General features: G+C 41.8%; 2 protein-coding genes across 28 annotated transcripts in view; both read right to left on the reverse strand.

Annotated features, from left to right (window-relative positions):
• Positions 1 to 6813: 6813 nt before the first annotated feature.
• On the reverse strand, positions 6814 to 7692 carry LOC307048229 (CCR4-NOT transcription complex subunit 8-like; the record flags this gene model as incomplete). The annotated part of the gene is made up of 2 exons (XM_079697235.1): positions 6814 to 7219; positions 7373 to 7692. The coding sequence occupies 2 exons, from the start codon at positions 7690 to 7692 to the stop codon at positions 6814 to 6816; spliced, it is 726 nt and encodes a 241-aa protein (XP_079553361.1).
• A 7720-nt stretch (positions 7693 to 15412) lies between these two features.
• Positions 15413 to 17137, reverse strand: part of SEC31A (SEC31 homolog A, COPII coat complex component) — a gene marked incomplete at its 5' end in the record, with an annotated part of 54362 nt that continues 52637 nt past the window's right edge. For all 27 annotated transcript variants that reach the window (XM_079716896.1, XM_079716889.1, XM_079716884.1 and 24 more), the window contains one exon: positions 15413 to 16001. In XM_079716896.1, coding sequence (XP_079573022.1) covers positions 15822 to 16001 — 180 coding nt within the window. In that variant the 3' untranslated portion in view covers positions 15413 to 15821. The remainder of the gene's footprint in view (positions 16002 to 17137) is intronic.

The following is a 17137-nucleotide window of genomic DNA, read 5'->3' on the forward strand; positions in this document are numbered from 1 at the left end:
GTGGAGGCATGAAGAAAAGAGTAGTTAATTCACACTAGAGGGGAGGAGGCAGGTGATATCTGGGTAAGGGGTTTTTTTTCTTTCTTTTTTTTGGAACTTGACTTTTTTTTTTTTTTTTTTTTTTTGCGGTACTCGGGCCTCTCACTGCTGTGGCCTCTCCCGTTGCGGAGCACAGGCTCCGGACGCACAGGCTCAGCGGCCATGGCTCATGGGTCCAGCCGCTCCGCGGCATGTGGGATCTTCCCGGACCGGGGCACGAACCCGTGTCCCCTGCATCGGCAGGCGGACTCTCAACCACTGCGCCACAAGGGAAGCCCCTGGGACTTGATTTTTAAAAATTTTAAATTGTGGTAAAATACACATAACAGTTACCATCTTAATCATTTTTAAGTGTTCACTTCAAAAGTGTTAAATATATTCACATGGATATGTAACCAATCTCCAGAACTTTTTCACCCTGCAAAGCTGAAAATCTATACACATCAAACAACTCTCCATTTCTCTGTCTCCCTACTCCCTGGTATCTGCCATGTTGTACTTATTGTTTCTATGCATTTGACTACTCTGGATATCTCATAATATAGTATTTGCCTTTTTCTGACTGGATTACATCACTTAGCATAATGTCTTCAAGTTTCATCTATATTGTAGCATGCGTCAAAATTTCCTTCCTTTTTTTTTTTTTTTTTTTTTTTTTTTTGTGGTACGCGGGCCTCTCACTGTTGTGGCCTCTCCCGTTGCGGAGCACAGGCTCCGGATGCGCAGGCTCAGCAGCCATGGCTCACGGGCCCAGCCGCTCCGCGGCATATGGGATCCTCCCAGACCGGGGCACGAACCCGTATCCCCTGCATCGGCAGGCGGACTCTCAACCACTGCGCCACCAGGGAGGCCCCAAAATTTCCTTCCTTTTTAAGGCCAAATAATATACCTCTCTCTCTATACACACACACACACACACACACACACACACACACACACACACACACACACACACACACTACATTTTGCTTATCCACTCATCCATCAATGGACACTCGGGTTACTTCCACCTTTTGGCTATTGTGAATAATGCTGCTATGAACATGGATGTACTGTTATATCTGCTTTCAATTGTTTTGGATATATACCTAGAAGCAGGATTGCTGGATTTTATGGTAATTCTATATTTAATTTTTTTGTGGAACTTCTATACTGTTTCCCATAGCAGCTGAACCATTTTACATTCCCACCAATGGTGCACAAGAGTTCCAATTTCTCCACATCTTCACTAACACTTGTTATATTCTGTTTTTTAATTTTTTTTGATTACAGCCATCCTAATGGGTGTGAGGTGATATCTCATTGTAGTTTTGATTTGTAGTTCCCTAATGATTAGCGATGTTGAGCAGCTTTTCATGTCATCTTTGGAGAAATGTCTATTCTAGTCTTTGCCCATTTTTAAATTAGATGCTGTTTGGTTTTCTGTTGTTGAGTTGCAGTAGTTCTTTATATATTCTGGATCTTAACCCCTTGTTAGATAAATGGTTTGCAAATACTTTCTCCAATTCCATAGTTTGCCTTTTTAGTGTTGTGTTTTTGATGCTTAGAAGTTTTAAATATTGATGTAATCCAATTTATCTATTTTTACTTTTGTTCCCTGTGCTTTTGGTGTCATATTCAAGAAATCATTGCCAAATCCAATGAAGCTCTCTCCCTGTGTTTTCTTCTAAGAGTTTTATAGTTTTTATCTTTTATGTTTAGGTCTTTGATCCATTTTGAGTTAACTTTTGTATATGGTGTATGGTAAGGGTCCATGTCATCCTTTTGCATGTGGATACCAGTTTTTTAAACACTATTTGTTGAAAAGACTCTCCTTTCCCCATTGAATGGTTTTGGCATCCTCGCTGAAGATCATTTGACCATATACTTGAGCGTTTATTTCTGGACTTTCTATTTTATTCCATTGGTCTATATGTCTGTCTTTTTGCCAGTGCTACATTATTTTGGTTACTGTTGCCTTGTAATAAGTTTTGAAATCAAGAAGTATGAGACCTCCAACTTTGTTCTTCTTTGTCAAGATTATTATAGTTATTTAGGGTCCAGTGAGATTCCGTGTGAATTTTAGGATGGGTTTTTTTCTGTTTCTACAAAAAATGTCATTGAGATTTTTATAAGGATTGCATTAAATCTGGAGATCACTTTGGTTAGTATTGACATCTTTACAGTATTAATTCTCCAGTCCATGAACATGGAATGTTTTTCCATTTATTTGTGTCTTCTTTAATTTCTCTTAGCATCATTTTGTAGTTTTCAGTATACAAGTCTTTTGCCTCTTCAGTTAAGTTTACAGGGTAAGGATTTTGAAGAAGTACTGTCTAATAGAAATATAATGCATGCCACGAATTCAAGCCATTTGTGTAAATTTAAATTTTCTAATAGCCACATAGAAAGAAACAATAAATTTTAATAATATTTTACTTAACCCAATATATCCAAAATATTATCTTTTCAGTAGGTAATCAATGTAAAATTACTGGGACATTTATACTTTTTTTCACACACTGTCTTCAAAATCCGGTGTTTATACTTACAGCACAGCACATCTTAATTCAGGTTAGCCTCATGTGGCTACTGGCTACATATTACAGAGCACAGTTTTGAAGGATGAGTTGTTTACTAGACAAAGAGATGGAGGAGAGCATCCCAGGCAGAGAAAATAGTGTGAGCAAAAGCTTTTGCATTTGTCACTTAGAGAGATGTCTGGAATATCTGAAGTGAAAGTAGAGAAATAAATGGTGGGAGATGAAGATGAAATGTCATGCAGTGGGCAGCCCATGAAGGTAGGTGGGTGCCTTTCATGCCCAGCAGAAGTAGCCAGTGAGGGGAGTCACTGACTGGCTTTATGCAGTGTAATAATATGATCAAGTTTGCATTTCACAAGGACCACTCTAGAAGAGGTGTGCAGAATGATTGGACTGCAGGTAGACAGAGGTAAGACTGAAGGCAAGAAGAGCAGTCAGGGCACCATTTTAAGAGTCTGGTTGATTGATGAGGAGGGTCTGAAGTAAGACAAAGGTACAGATGCTGGAAAAAATGTGTTAGAGAGGAGAAGATAAAACCAGAGGAACTCAAATAGAAGAACCAACAGGATTTGATGCTTGACTGAAAATGAAGGAGGAGAAATGAAAAGTACAGGATTCTTTTTGGGTCTCTGGGTTGGATATTCAGGTGGAAAACAATGTCACTTACTGAGATACTAAATCGTACTGTGTTTATTACCATTTTTGTGAAATGGGGATAATAATACCTCCCATGCGGTATTTCTATGGTGACTAAAGTTTAGAACAGTGTCTGGCCTGTAGTAAGGAATCCATAAATATTAGTCATATGATCATCACCACATGGATCATCATTTTTGAGAAGGGACTGAAGAAATATTCAGTATATTCAACATTTGTTAAATGTACATATAGGCCTGGAGCCCAGCAAAGGTCTAGGCTGGAGAGAGTAACTTAGTGGTAGTTCAATTTAGTAAAATCCATGGCAGTGGAAGCAGTTGCCCAGGGAAGGTAAGAAGAGGACTCAGGATACACTTCTAGTGAACTGCTATTTGTGAGAATATCAAAGCAAGAGAAGCCAGTGGTGTGGACAAAGAAGGACTGATGAGAGATGGAGAAGAAGCAGCAGAGTGTGGGAGAGCAACCTCAAATATTACAGAAAGGCTGGGGAGGATGGGAATGAAGAGACCACTTCATACAGAGGTCATCGTTGACCTTTGCCAAGGCCTTTTCATTGAGTGATGGGAACAGACCTTACACAGAGGTGTGTTTAAGAATAAGGAGGAGGGCTTCCCTGGTGGTGCAGTGGTTAACCCTGCACTTCCAATGCAGGGGGGGCAGGTTCGAACCATGGTTGGGGAACTAAGATCCCACATGCTGCGCGGCTCGGCAAAAAAATAAAAAAATAAGGAGGATACAAGCATGGCATACCTATGTAAATTAATTTTCAAGAAGCTTGACAATGAAGAGGCGAAGGACAGAGAGGTGAAGTTGAGTGTATTTCTGAGGAATCTGAATATATCTATTGGGTTAGGGAATGATAATGAAAGTTCAAAAATATAAGAAAGAGAATGCTTGATGGAACTATTTTCCTAGGGTTCGGGGTTAGACAGGATGGGATCAGGTGATCAGATGGTTGGCTTAACTTTGAAGAGAGGGACAGCTTTTTCTTGACACTGGAAGGAAGTGAGGATGAGGGTGGATTTAGCTTGCAGAGTGAGCCAGTAAAGTGAGGCAGGGTGCTGTGATGGCTGGTTTGCTCTGAAGGGAAGGTCAGATCACCTGCTAGGTAAGCAGAGTGGGAATTTGGTAGAAAGCTGCGGAAAAGTGATGAAGGATTCCAGGAGCTGTTGAGCAGAATGAGAGAGGAAGCTGACCAAGACCCCTAAAAGGTTGTAGAGCGAAATTAAGGGCCCAAGTAAGAATGGAAGCCACAGGCTCGTAAGGCACCAGTCTGCACAGTCATGTTGACACAGCCTCACTCGGCAGTCGGGTGGGATCTCCAGATTGAAGTGGGGATGGGGGCTTGATGGGAGGACAAGAGAGCCAGGTAACTGAGGTGCTGGTGAGACAGAAGTTTGTGAGGAGTCCAGGCTGGGGAAAGGGGGAGGAAATGTGATCAGAAGGAAGCTAAGGACTCACAGGTAGTGGAGGAAGCAAAGGCATCGAGGTTTTGAGGAAGTAGAAGGGTAGATTTCTATCTGTCAGGGAATGAGAATAAAGGAAGCAATGGCCACTGTGCACCAAGAGTGGGATTCGGAACTTAAGACCTACAGTGGTCGAAGAGCTTCCAATGATAAACTCCAAGGTGAGGCCACAGGGTTATATAGGAGGTGGCGGTCGCTGGAGCTGAGGACGCTGAGGTATCTGGACAGCACCTCCACAGAAGACTGAAGTCCCACAGGGAGGCCTATGGGTTTAGCTGGAGAAGATTGTGAGCCAGGTGCCCAAGGGCTGTGGGGAGGCTTCCTAAACAAGGACAAGTAACAGTTCTCGAATGTCAATGAACAGTTACAAGTTTACAGACAAACTACAAAAGGGCAGCTCTCAGATGTACTGGGAGAAAACCATCATAGTCAAAATGCCTAGGTTCTGGCCAGCAGTATGTGCCTCGGAGTAGAAGTTGCTTCAAGTAGGGAGAGAAAGAGGACAGAAGATGAAAGTGTTGGATGGCAACACTACCTATAAAAGCTGTGTGTGAGACTTGCTTGTGAAGTGTGTGGGCTGGCATGGTCAGGAGGGCTTCATGGAGATGGTGGCAGCAAACAAGGCCCTGAAAGATAGAATGACCTGGTAGCAACTCCCAGTTGGAACACTGTGCCAGAGAAGTCTCAGAGATGGGAGTGAGCCTGGCAAAGTATCTAGCTAAAGGGTTAATACAAGATTTTTTTTTCCAGTGGTTAAAAAGAAATCTTTATTTTACAAAATTAAAAACATAAATAATATTTACAAGCATCTTAAATACCAGCTTATAATACTTGACATTTTTGAATCATTTTAAATTGAGTTTTCCATAAGCTTTTAATATGCAAGACTATTCAACCACTTCAGTGAGTTACCAGTTTTCATTTCCACTATTCCAAAGGAGTTTTTGGTTTTTTGAAATTGTCCATACTGTAGTCATTCAAAAAAAAAATACAGTGTACTTTTTAAATGACTAGTTAAAAAAAAAAAAAAAATCACAGTCCTGAGCTTCCTATCCCAGTTGTAGGATATTACTCCAAGAGAACCCTATAACCCAAATTCCTTACTGTCCTGTTTACATGTAACCACTATAGCTTTTTAAAGACTCACATTTCTGGTACTCACCATAATTCATCTCCCTAACTTCTCCTCAGTTTGCTGAAAAGGAAAGGCAGGGAAAACAGGGAAGAGAGGCAGGACAGTACAGACGACCATCTGAAATCACATTACTGAAAATGTAACAGACTTATGATCCCAAAACCTGCTCTTAGTAATTTCCTTTGGGATCAAATCCAAGGTATTTTATGAAATGAAAACTTAAAATGATTTCAAATGATGCACATGTGACAGCAAATCTCAGTGGCACAATGGAACACAGACTTAAAGGAAGTGGTTAAGTTAATACCCATTCTGGAGTTCCTTGTGAATAAAGGGTAGACAGATTCAGTAGAATTTTGTTTTTAAGGAAAGTTTTCATTATCTGGTCTTCGTATTTCAGCACTGAGTAATTCATTTCCACGGAATAATACATAAAGACCAACAAAGTGTGAGGAAAGCAAATGTCCTCGAGAAGGGTCAAAATAAACGAAAAGAAAGGAAGGAAAGGAAAGGCTCAACATCTATAACCCACTTCACAAGACCACCACTTGGTTCCACTTTCTCTTGAAGCCCTCAGCTCAGCTGAGAATCGCAGCAAGAAGTCTTCATCCTCAGAGATTAGCAACAAATTTAAAAGAAAAAGAATGACACAGGTAAGAGTTATATACATTTTACTAGTTTGTTTCTGACTTGTCCTGGATTTTAGAAGGTGTCAAATGAGCCATGGATGCTGGTGGCAGGAGGCAACTGGAGAAGAGAGGCTTAGGGATGAGGAATAAGGAAGACGTGTTTACAAATTCAGAGCAAACTCCCTTCTTCTGGATCTAAAAGACATCTTTTGTCTTCAGTAAAACAAAAGTCTTTCTGTCAACGCAGATGGTAGGTACAGTTTGCTCAAAGAAGCGTCTTCTCTTGGGGAGGAAGATAAGTATACAGAGTCAGCACATTAAGCACCACTCTGGGACCAGGCCCACCCTGCAGAGCCTCGCCGCCATCACTGCTGCATGTTGTTGATGATTGCCAGGATGCTCACCTTCTCCTGGGCAGAGTCCACATCCTCATTCTGCTTCTGGGCCACTCCCGTGCCTAGGCCATAGAGCCGCCCACAGTACTTGGCATCATCAATACTGTCCTCAAAAAACAACTCTTTCATCCTGAAGAATGCCATTCCCGTTAGCAGTGAGTCTGAGCCTGCCTGGTGCTGCCTTCCAATTCTCTGCAAATCCAACTGATCAGCAACTTCCTGAAGACCTCCCTTAAGATTTTTGCAACTTTTCATCAGGTATTTCACATCATAAATGGATGGGAAGAAAAGGTTCAGAATGTGAAAGAATTCATGTTCCTCTTCTGGCAAACGAGAATCCGTAAGTAACTTTACCATGTAGCCAAAATCATAGCCACTGTGAAATGAAAGCCATTTGACATTGTCACAGAGAACCGCCCCTGATGTCATAAGCAGTTCTGCAAAGTGCAATGTGTCAATCCCTTCCTCTTCATGCTTCTGAAACTGCAGTCCTGAGTTAGCAAGGAGATCTATGGAATCCTGGGAATACATGTCCTCTGTAAGGTTGAATTTGAAGTTGAACTGCCAAGTGTTGATTCCAGAAGGATATTCTCCCTTCTCATTCGTGAATGTAAGGCCCAGCTGGATAATTTTTAAAAGGTCAACATTGCACCGTAAAAGCTGATACTGGTAATCTATGGAACTACGAAATTCACCAATGGGTCGCACCACAACACCTGGAAATTCTGTGTCCATGGCAATATAACTGTAACTGAGCACGGTTTCTCGGATCTTCCTCATCTCTTCTTCTAGATTGCTGGCCCAGACTTCACAGATGACCTGGCTGTTCTCCACAAGTGCCGCAGGCATCCTGAAGAAACTTGAAGTTGCTTTCAGCTGACTATGTTAGAGGGCAAGTCAATGGCTGATCTGATCTCTCTCGTGCCTCAGTTTTCCCTTCTTGTAAAATGGGTCGTCTAATGGTGGTACACACCTCGGAGGACTGCCTGACCGGCAGGGCCCGCGAAGCGCGGGCAGACGGGCTGACGGACAGACTACCCGGTAGCGGCGTGACCCTGTGTTCTCCACCCGCTGCCCCGGATCGGCTCCTCTAATACAAGATTTTTAAAAATTGTATAAGAAATGTTTGTGGAGGGACTTCCCTGGTGGTCGAGTGGTGTTAAGACTCCATACTCCCAATGCAGGGGGCCCTGGTTCGATCCCTGGTCAGGGAACTAGGTCCTGCATGCTGCAACTAAGACCCGGCACAGCCAACTAAATAAGTAAATAAATAAATTTAAAAAAAAAAAAGGAGTTTGTGGAGAAAATGCAAGCTCTGGGGAGGAAGGAAAGAGAAAGAAAAGATCCATTCTTGAAGAGATTTACAGTGATTCTCATGCTTATGGTTTTCTTAAGGAAATTTAGATTTTGGCTACAGGAACTACAGTGTTGTGAAAATGATTCAGGTTTGTCATCTGAAAACCTGGGTTTGAATTTGGCTTCACCACTCTGAATTAGCAAGTCTGAGTACTCTGTGATTTGGGGACCATGACAGTCTCTTAGATCTTCAATTTCATCCTACATGATGTAAGAATTAAGACAGCTCCACGCTGGGAATACTCTCTGTGCAATTTACCTAATAATCTAACTTTGGTTTTTTCATGTGCTAAATGGAGATACCTCTTACCTCACAGGAATAGAGCTCAGGACGATGTCTAGTACCTAGTTAAGTGCTGAATAATGTTGGTATTTTATCAGTTTTTAATCATACCAGAGAGATAGACTCCATGCAGTCACTAAACCTGCCTGGCCAGGACACCAGGATGCTTCTGGGGGCCCCAGACTGGGAAGAGACTCATCCCTGGGTGGGCTGGAGGGATTCAGACCTTGAAGGAAGGAATTCTGGCTGCACCAGGAATCGTTTGCTCTGAAGGGAACTATGAAATAAAATAAAATCTCCTGCTCTATTTTATCAGAGGTAATCATTTAAGGCAACTCCTTTGGCTTGGGAAGGAATGAGCTCTGCAGCTCTTGTGTATTAAAGGTCGGGGGGTTGCCTCTTGGATGAGATGCATGGACAGCAATTTCAAATGTAAACCTCTTTCTGCTCCCAGAGTAAGAAAACCACTCATAGGCTTTAGATTAGAGTGATTTCAGGGGAGCATAAAGTTGGGAAGTTAGCCCCCAAGACTATGAGAGGATCGGTTTTGAGATACAGCAACACCACGGCATACTAGAAAATTAGTCTTCTCAGCTTCCTTCGATCACAGGAGTGTTGTCATCCCTGCTTCTGTACTAAATGGATTGGAAAATTTCCCCCATTAAGATTTTATAGCAGTGGATGAGGGGAAGCTGTTCCTCTGAAAGGAATGCTTCTATTGCTTTGGATGCGAAGAGAGGAAGGTTTTCTTTTAACAAAACCCCAGCCTTACTGCTTAAGACTCTTCCCCCCGCATTTCCCGACCACTCTTCATAGAGTGCTCCAATTTGGCAGCAGGAAAATGGACACTGGAAATAGCCAGATCTGAAGACCCGACTTCCTAATTCAAAGACAAGAGAGGGTCTACTTAGTGAAAAACCCAACCCAAACCTGACTCTGATACCACCTGTCAGTGACAGGCTGCCCCCTGCATCTTTCCAAGTTATCTTCAGTTTGACTCAATTAAGAGTCCTTCCTTAAGCATCTATGGATTTAGCCTCCTCTAGAAGCAAGCACCGAGCTCAGCTCCATGGACAGAGGACTGCACCGCTGTGCTCCTGGAACTCACAGCCCGGTAGGGAGGCAGAGAGGGATCAAATAATCACTACAGGGCGTGCATGCACAGACGCTAACCAGTGCTACAGAGGAGCCACTCCTTTTTACGACCCAGCCGTGACACTTGAACATTTGTCAGTACCTACACCACATCCCCCTTTGACCAACAGCTGCCTAGAAACGAGGTCCACAAACCAAAACAAGGTCCACACTCCTCGCCACTCTCTCTCCCTGCTCCCAAATCCCAGCTCTCTGAATGAACAATCCCTATTGTTGTGGCAGAAGAAAGACAGTGCTGATGAGGTTTCCACCCACATCTCTTCCCGCTCTCCAGTCCCCATCCTCCGACAACACCCACCCCAGTTTCTTTTAGGTTATTTTGGTTTCCAAGGGCAGATGAACATAGAGAAGCTCTTATTTACTTCTCAGCATTAGCTGCTGTCACTGTTTCTGTTTCAATGACCTCTTTCTCTTCTTGCTGTGTCCGTTACCACGGGGTGCTCTTAAAGCAAAGGCCCTGTGGTTCTCTAGCTGGGAGAGGGCATTTGTCAATAGTGTTCAGGAATGTCAAAAGGGTGACCCAGATTTGCAGCACCAGAGGGAAAACTCATTCATTGTTGAGTGTCCTATGTAATCAAATATAGTGTATTCTTTTTTTTTTATTAATTAATTAATTTTTGGCTGCGTTGGGTCTTCGTTGCTGCACATGGGCTTTCTCTAGTTGCGGCGAGCAGGGGCTTCTCTTAATTGTGGTGCACGGGCTTCTCATTGCAGTGGCTTCTCCTGTTGCAGAGCACAGGCTCTAGGTGCACGGGCTCAGTAGTTGTGGTGCGTGGGCTTAGTTGCTCCACGGCATGTGAGATCTTCCTGGACCAGGGCTCGAACCCATGTCCCCTGCATTGGCAGGCTGATTCTTAACCACTGCACCACCAGGGAAGGCCTAGCGTATTCTTGATGTGGGAAACGGGTGTGTAGAAAGGTTAATTTTGTGGAAATATTTATCATTGCTGAGGGGGACTCACTACTTAAGGACCTCAAAGCCAAGCAAATACATCTGTCCCAAGTCCTCAAATTAGAAACTTATTTCTTAAATGCCCGCCTATTCATTTCCAACCAAGGAAAGCACTGCATTGATTGTTCTTCAGAAAAATCAAGCAACTCTATGACAGGAAAAAAGGTATCCAAATATAAATAGGCTTGAGTTGTTTCTGTTATCTTTCTTCAAAGCTTTAGTACTATCCCCAAATTGTTTTCAGTTCCTTCTGAAGACTTGTAGGTAACATACAAAGACACTGTGGGACAGGTAGATGGGTCATAGACTTCCAGAGCTGTAAGTGAAATTAGAGATCATCTAGTCCCACCCCCTCATTTTACAGGTGAGAAATGGAGGCAAAAGGAAATGGGATGGTTTGACCAACAATAAGTGGCAGAGAAGACACTAGAACCCAGCTCTTTGACTCTCAGATAGGTGGTCTGCTTCACTGTCCCTCGTGAAGATGTAATTATAGCAACTGGGATAGAGCAGGCTCTCTAGTAGCTTTTTTTTTTTTTTACACGTAGATATTCTTTATTTTCTTTTAATTTTTATTTTACATTGGAGTATAGTTGACTTAATTAAACTTAAAAACTTTTGCACAGCAAAGGAACCATAAACAAGACAAAAAGACAACCCTCAGAATGGGAGAAAATATTTGCAAATGAAACAACAGGATTAACCTCCAAAATATACAAACTCATGGAGCTCAATATAAAAAAAAACCCAAACAATCCAGTTAAAAAATGGGTGGAAGACCTAAACAGACATTTCTCCAAGGAAGACATACAGATGGTCAAGAGGCACATGAAAAGATGCTCAACATCACTAATTATTAGAGAAATGCAAATCAAAACTACAATGAGGTATCACCTCACACTGGTCAGAATGGCCATTATCAAAAAATCTAGAAACATTAAATGCTGGAGGGGGTGTGGAGAAGAGGGAAGCTTCTTGCACTGTTGGTGGGAATGTAAATTGATACAGCCACTATGGAGAACAGTATGGAGGTTCCTTAAAAAACTACAAATAGAACTACCATACCACCCAGCAATCCCACTACTGGGCATATACCCTGAGAAAACCATAATTCAAAAAGAGACATGTACCCCAGTGTTCACTGCAGCACTATTTACAATAGCCAGGACGTGGAAGCAACCTAAATGTCCATTGACAGATGAATGGATAAAGAAGATGTGGCACATATATATATAATGGAATATTACTCAGCCATAAAAAGAAACAAAATTGAGTTATTTGTAGTGAGGTGGGTGGACCTAGAGTCTGTCACATAGAGTGAAGTCAGAAAAACAAATACTGTATGGTAACACATATATATGGAATCTAAAACAAAAAAGGTACTGATGAACCTAGTTGCAGGGCAGGAATAAAAAGGCAGACATAGAAAATGGACTTGACATGGGGTGGGAGGGCGAAGCTGGGGTGAAGCGTGAGTAGCATGGACATATATACACTACCTAATGTAAAATAGCTGGCTGATGGGAAGCAGCAGCATAGCACAGGGAGATCAGCTCAGTGCTTTGTGATGACCTAGAGGGGTGGGATAGGGAGGATGGGACGGAGGCTCAAGAGGGAGGGCATATGGGGACATGTGTATGCATATGGCTGATTCTTTGTTGTGCAACAGAAACTAACACAGTATTGTGAAGCAATTATACTCCAATAAAGGTTAAAAAAAAAATCCACCTGCCAATGCAGGGGACACGGGTTTGAGCCCTGGTCCGCGAATATCGCACATGCTGCAGAGCAACTAAGCCCATGCACCACAACTACTGAGTCACAACTACTGAACCCCGCACGCCTAGAGCCCGTGCTCTGCAAGGAGAAGCCCATGCACCACAACAAAGAGTAGCCGCTGCTTGCCGCAACTAGAGAAAGCCCGCACACAGCAACGAAGACCCAACGCAGCCAAAAATAAATAATAAATATAATAAATAAATAAATAAATAAATAAACCTATTAAAAGGAAATGGACTAAAAAAAATCAACAGGGTGTGCAGCTCCACTAAAAAAATGATCTCAGACATTACTGAGTAATGATGTTTATACAAAGTTATTCTAGGTGACTAACATTTGTTTGCTAAATAAATACTTTAGCAGGTCTCTGGAAACATTAATCCAGAGTGTAAAAAGCATGCACCACAGTTAAACCAAAGTCTATTTCCTTTTGTTTGATTTTGTTAGGTTTTTCAAGGTCTGTCCCAACACCCTAAAACCCACACATTCCGTTATCTCCCAAAGGGGAGAGAAAGCAAAACAGCTGGAAATTTAGGAATGGCACAGTCTGACCCCAGTCAGCTCGTAGGTGCACTACTCAACCTGAGCCTGAGTGAATGGTATGGTCACCAAAGCCCTGAGCAGAGCAGATGCTATAGAAATGTATGTAAAACCAGTGTGCCAGGAAAAGTGGAACTATAAAGCTAATTTGAGCACTTTTTCTTTGTAATTTAGTTTGGTTAAAAGATTTGGAGCATTTATCTATTAGAGGAAACAGTTAAGAGCTTCTATGCATAGGCAGTCCTTCTTCACTGAATAACTGGAGATGCTACCTGCCTGTGACATCTTCAGCATCTGATGAACACCCTGACAGATTTGTCAGGGGTGACATTTGGGAATGCTGCCGCCGCAGCAGTTAACGACAAAGAGGGGTGCATACGTATATATGTATGTGTGCATATGTAGATGTCCATTCCAAATGAAGTCTCCACCATGGCTGAGCAGTCAACAGATGGCCTTGCAGTCATTCTTAGGTGAACACAAATCTGGTTCAGGAGACAAGTGGTTATCAGATAAGTGTTAACCAATCACCATCCCTCCCTTTATCTTTCAGGCAGGTGTTAGAGTACATCTGGTTGCCAGGAATCCTACTGCATCTTTCTGTCCTCCAGCATACACGGGAATTTTCTGAATCCAAAGGAATATATAGGCTTGTTGGACTCTCAACAGTCAGATGTAGAGCAGTTGTTTCCAACTTTCTCCTGCTGCCACACTATTAGAATGAACCACCATCTCCATCAGCCGTGCATCCCACACACATATTCTCAGACGGGGTCTAAGGTACATCCATCCCATCCAGCCCAAAAGGTCATACGTGGAGTGCAGGAGAGGAGCAGGTGAAGTATAAGAAAGCACGTCCCAGAGATCTGTCTCCCAGCCAATACCCAGCCCCACCCACCAGTTTCCCTCGCACCCCTTTCCTTGTTCGCTTTTCTTCAGCAAAACAAACTGCTATCTTCCCATAATCTCCTGTTATCTTCATGCTTCAAGACTAAACTCTATTTTGGGTTCAAGTCTTCTTACCTCCATCCACTTATAACAGCTGCTCAGATGTCAGTGGCAAATCGTTTTTTTATACTCATACTTTTAAAATCTTTGGGGTTGGTCAGGGCTCCACTGCCACCTATTCCTGTTTCTCATCTTTTGGAATTTTTTTTTGTAAAATGCTGCCAGTTTTGCCATTGTCATGTCAAGGTAATCATGCAGCCGTAACACAAATCCTAACTATAAGGGCAATACATCAAAAAAATTTAACTAGAGGCCAGCCTGCTGTTCAGATGGGGTCCTGGGCTGACACCACAGTCGAGGGTCAGGTCCAGAAGGTCAAGTTGCCACTTCAGTGTGTCGTAGGACTGACTCAGACCACCAAACTCCCAGGAAGCTGATGTATCACCTCACTTGTGAGGCTCCAATGCTCATACGTGTTATCAAGGTCCTCCTTTTTTAGTTATAAAACTATTTTTATTTTTTAGTGTCTTTTTTTTTTTTTGGGTCTTCGTTGCTGTGCGTGGGCTTTCTCTAGTTGAGTCCAGTGGGGGTTACTCTTTGTTGCGGTGCCCGGGCTTCTCATTGCGGTGGCTTCTCTTGTTGTGGAGCACGGGCTCTAGGCACTCGGGCTTCAGTAGTTGTGGCACGTGGGCTCAGTAGTTGCAGCTCGTGGGCTGTAGAGCACAGGCTCAGTAGTTGTGGTGCACGGGATTAGTTGCTCCGCAGCATGTAGGATCTTCGCAGACCACGGTGCAAACCTGTATCCCCTGCATCAGCAGGCGGATTCTTAACCCCTGCGCCACCAGGGAAGTCCCTATTTTTATTTTTAAAAGAGGGGTTTTATTTGGTGAGCAGGGAATTCCAGCAAAGGAAATTAAGAGGGTCTTGCAAACTATGTCACTTAGGCTGCAAAATGCCTGATGAACTACACTTAGTACTTGAAACAGCACCTGTCTTCACAGTAGTCACACTTTTTATCTTCTAGTTTTACAACTCACTTAGGTAAAATTGCTTAAACAATGAAAATTATTAGTATCTAATTCTCCTCCAGATTCTATGGGGACCATTATCTTTTGTTTACCACAATGTTCTTAAGACAGATTACAATAAAATCATTTGACGAAAATACTGTCTGAAAATATGTTGATTCAGGAGGCTGACAGAAGTTAAAGCTTTCTTTCTGAACTTAAACCTCAAATAGGTAACTTTAAAAAAATGGATGAATACATTTCTAAATATAAAATGGAGATGATTCAATCTTAAAACTCAAACAGAATACTGAAAACATTAATAGAAAAAAGTTCAATGCATCCTACACAGAATGAAAATGCTCAATCTTTTCCTATGGATACTTAAAACTAGTGATCCCACTTTTCATTAATATTTGCTAAAATCTATGTAGCAGCCTCTAGATCTAGTTATTTGTTCAGGACCAAAGTGAAGCCAAAGCCACAAAAAAATAGAGATTAAACTAAACTGTGAGTAGCTGTTTAAAAAAAAGACTACATACACATAAATAGGATTACACACTTTAATCTGATTGACATGGAGGAAGTAGGGAGGACATGAAAGAAATTTAGTTTCAGCTCTGCTTTACACATAACCAAAGGCTCCTTTCTAAAAAGTAAACCTGAGGTTTCAAAAACCATATTTTATCAGAATACTTCAGGAAAGCATACTATGTGTAATCCAGGAAATACATTATTTGCAGAATAGGAAAATCATCACAGGCAATAAAAGATTAAAACAAAAGAAAGCACCAGGGCTTTGAGCAGGTCTAAGGTGAGTGTATCTGCAGAAACAATGTAAATGTTCTTGACTGGCTGCTATGCAAACATGCTAATGAGGACTGGTCCACATCTTATCATTTTTTAAAACACGTTTCTTTGGAAAAATGGCAATAGTGGCCGAGAGTGAAGCCATCCTTTAGACACCCAGCTTATTGGCCTGGGTGAGAACAACTTTGAGAACTGGCATAAAAGCAGAGGTCTCACTGAAGTTGCTGGTGCTAACTATGTGGGTATGGATGGTCAATCCTTCTGAGTAGTTTCGAGTCTCAATGCTCCTTGCGATGTTGTGTAAACCACTGATGATTGTTGGTGAAAGCTGAAATAAAGGTGGAATTGAGAGAGAGAATTAAATTAAGGAAGAATTTTCCATGAGACCCTCTATAAACATTAAACCCTGATATTTAAGAGGAGCTTGAAATAAACATTATTAAAAAAATGTATAAACTGGTGAGCATTTCTAGAAAGCTTCTCGGACCAACCAACACTTAAGTTATAAAATGGAACCATGACAAAATGATTTATGTAAGGAATTATTTACGAATTATACATGTATGATAAGCCAGGTATTTCCTTACAGAAAAGCCAGATTTCCTTCCCCAAGTTGAAATGTTAATGTCTCTCTCCACTTAAGAGTTTTAAGTCTTATTATTTTATTTTAGATAACTTAAATATTTTAAATAACTAAATTATTTTAGATACTGTCCCACACCTTTTACAATTTTTCCTATGTACACGAAGGAGTTTAAAGATTCTTAATCATGACATCTCGAAGTAGGGGCCCAATTTACTCTAAAACCTTTTGGACAATAGAAACCTTGCACTTCTGGTCCACTGCCACTAGGAGGGCAACAGTCCTCATCATGCACTCAATTTGCCAGTTCTTAACTGCTTTTCATAATCCTGTCATCTCTTAAAATCATAAGACCTCGGTTTTTTTTTTCCCCCCATGTCATTACTTGGCATACACGTCCATACTTCTCAGAGAAGACTTTATTTTGGATCAGTCCATGGGCCACACCACCTCCACTGTTATATCAACTTTCTCTGGTTTGGTTCTCATGAGATAAATGGTTATTTTCAGCTGATGGCATTGATATGGGGAATGGGGAAGAGAAATGCTAAAATGCAAAAATGTGAAAGGTCCCAATTCTTTTTTTCTCTCCTAGTGCTTTCATTAATAAAACAAAACAATTCTAGAAAGGAATGGAGAGGTTGGGAGGGACAAGAGAACAGAACACACAGGGCATTTACTCCTCACTGCTGACCATCTTCATAGTTAAAACACATTGATCTGCTCAATTTGTGGCTGCCTTTGGCTTTGCCTTTATGTAATAGCTATTCTAAAAGAAAAGGTTCAGAGTCTTAGATTATGAGAGAGATTACAGATTTGGTCTCTGGAAAACAGAGTATCTGCCCACTCTCTGATTTCTTAATTCAAGGGACATATAAAAA

Source organism: Hyperoodon ampullatus, assembly GCF_949752795.1.
Source record: "Hyperoodon ampullatus genome assembly, chromosome: 1".
Lineage (NCBI taxonomy): Eukaryota > Metazoa > Chordata > Mammalia > Artiodactyla > Ziphiidae > Hyperoodon > Hyperoodon ampullatus.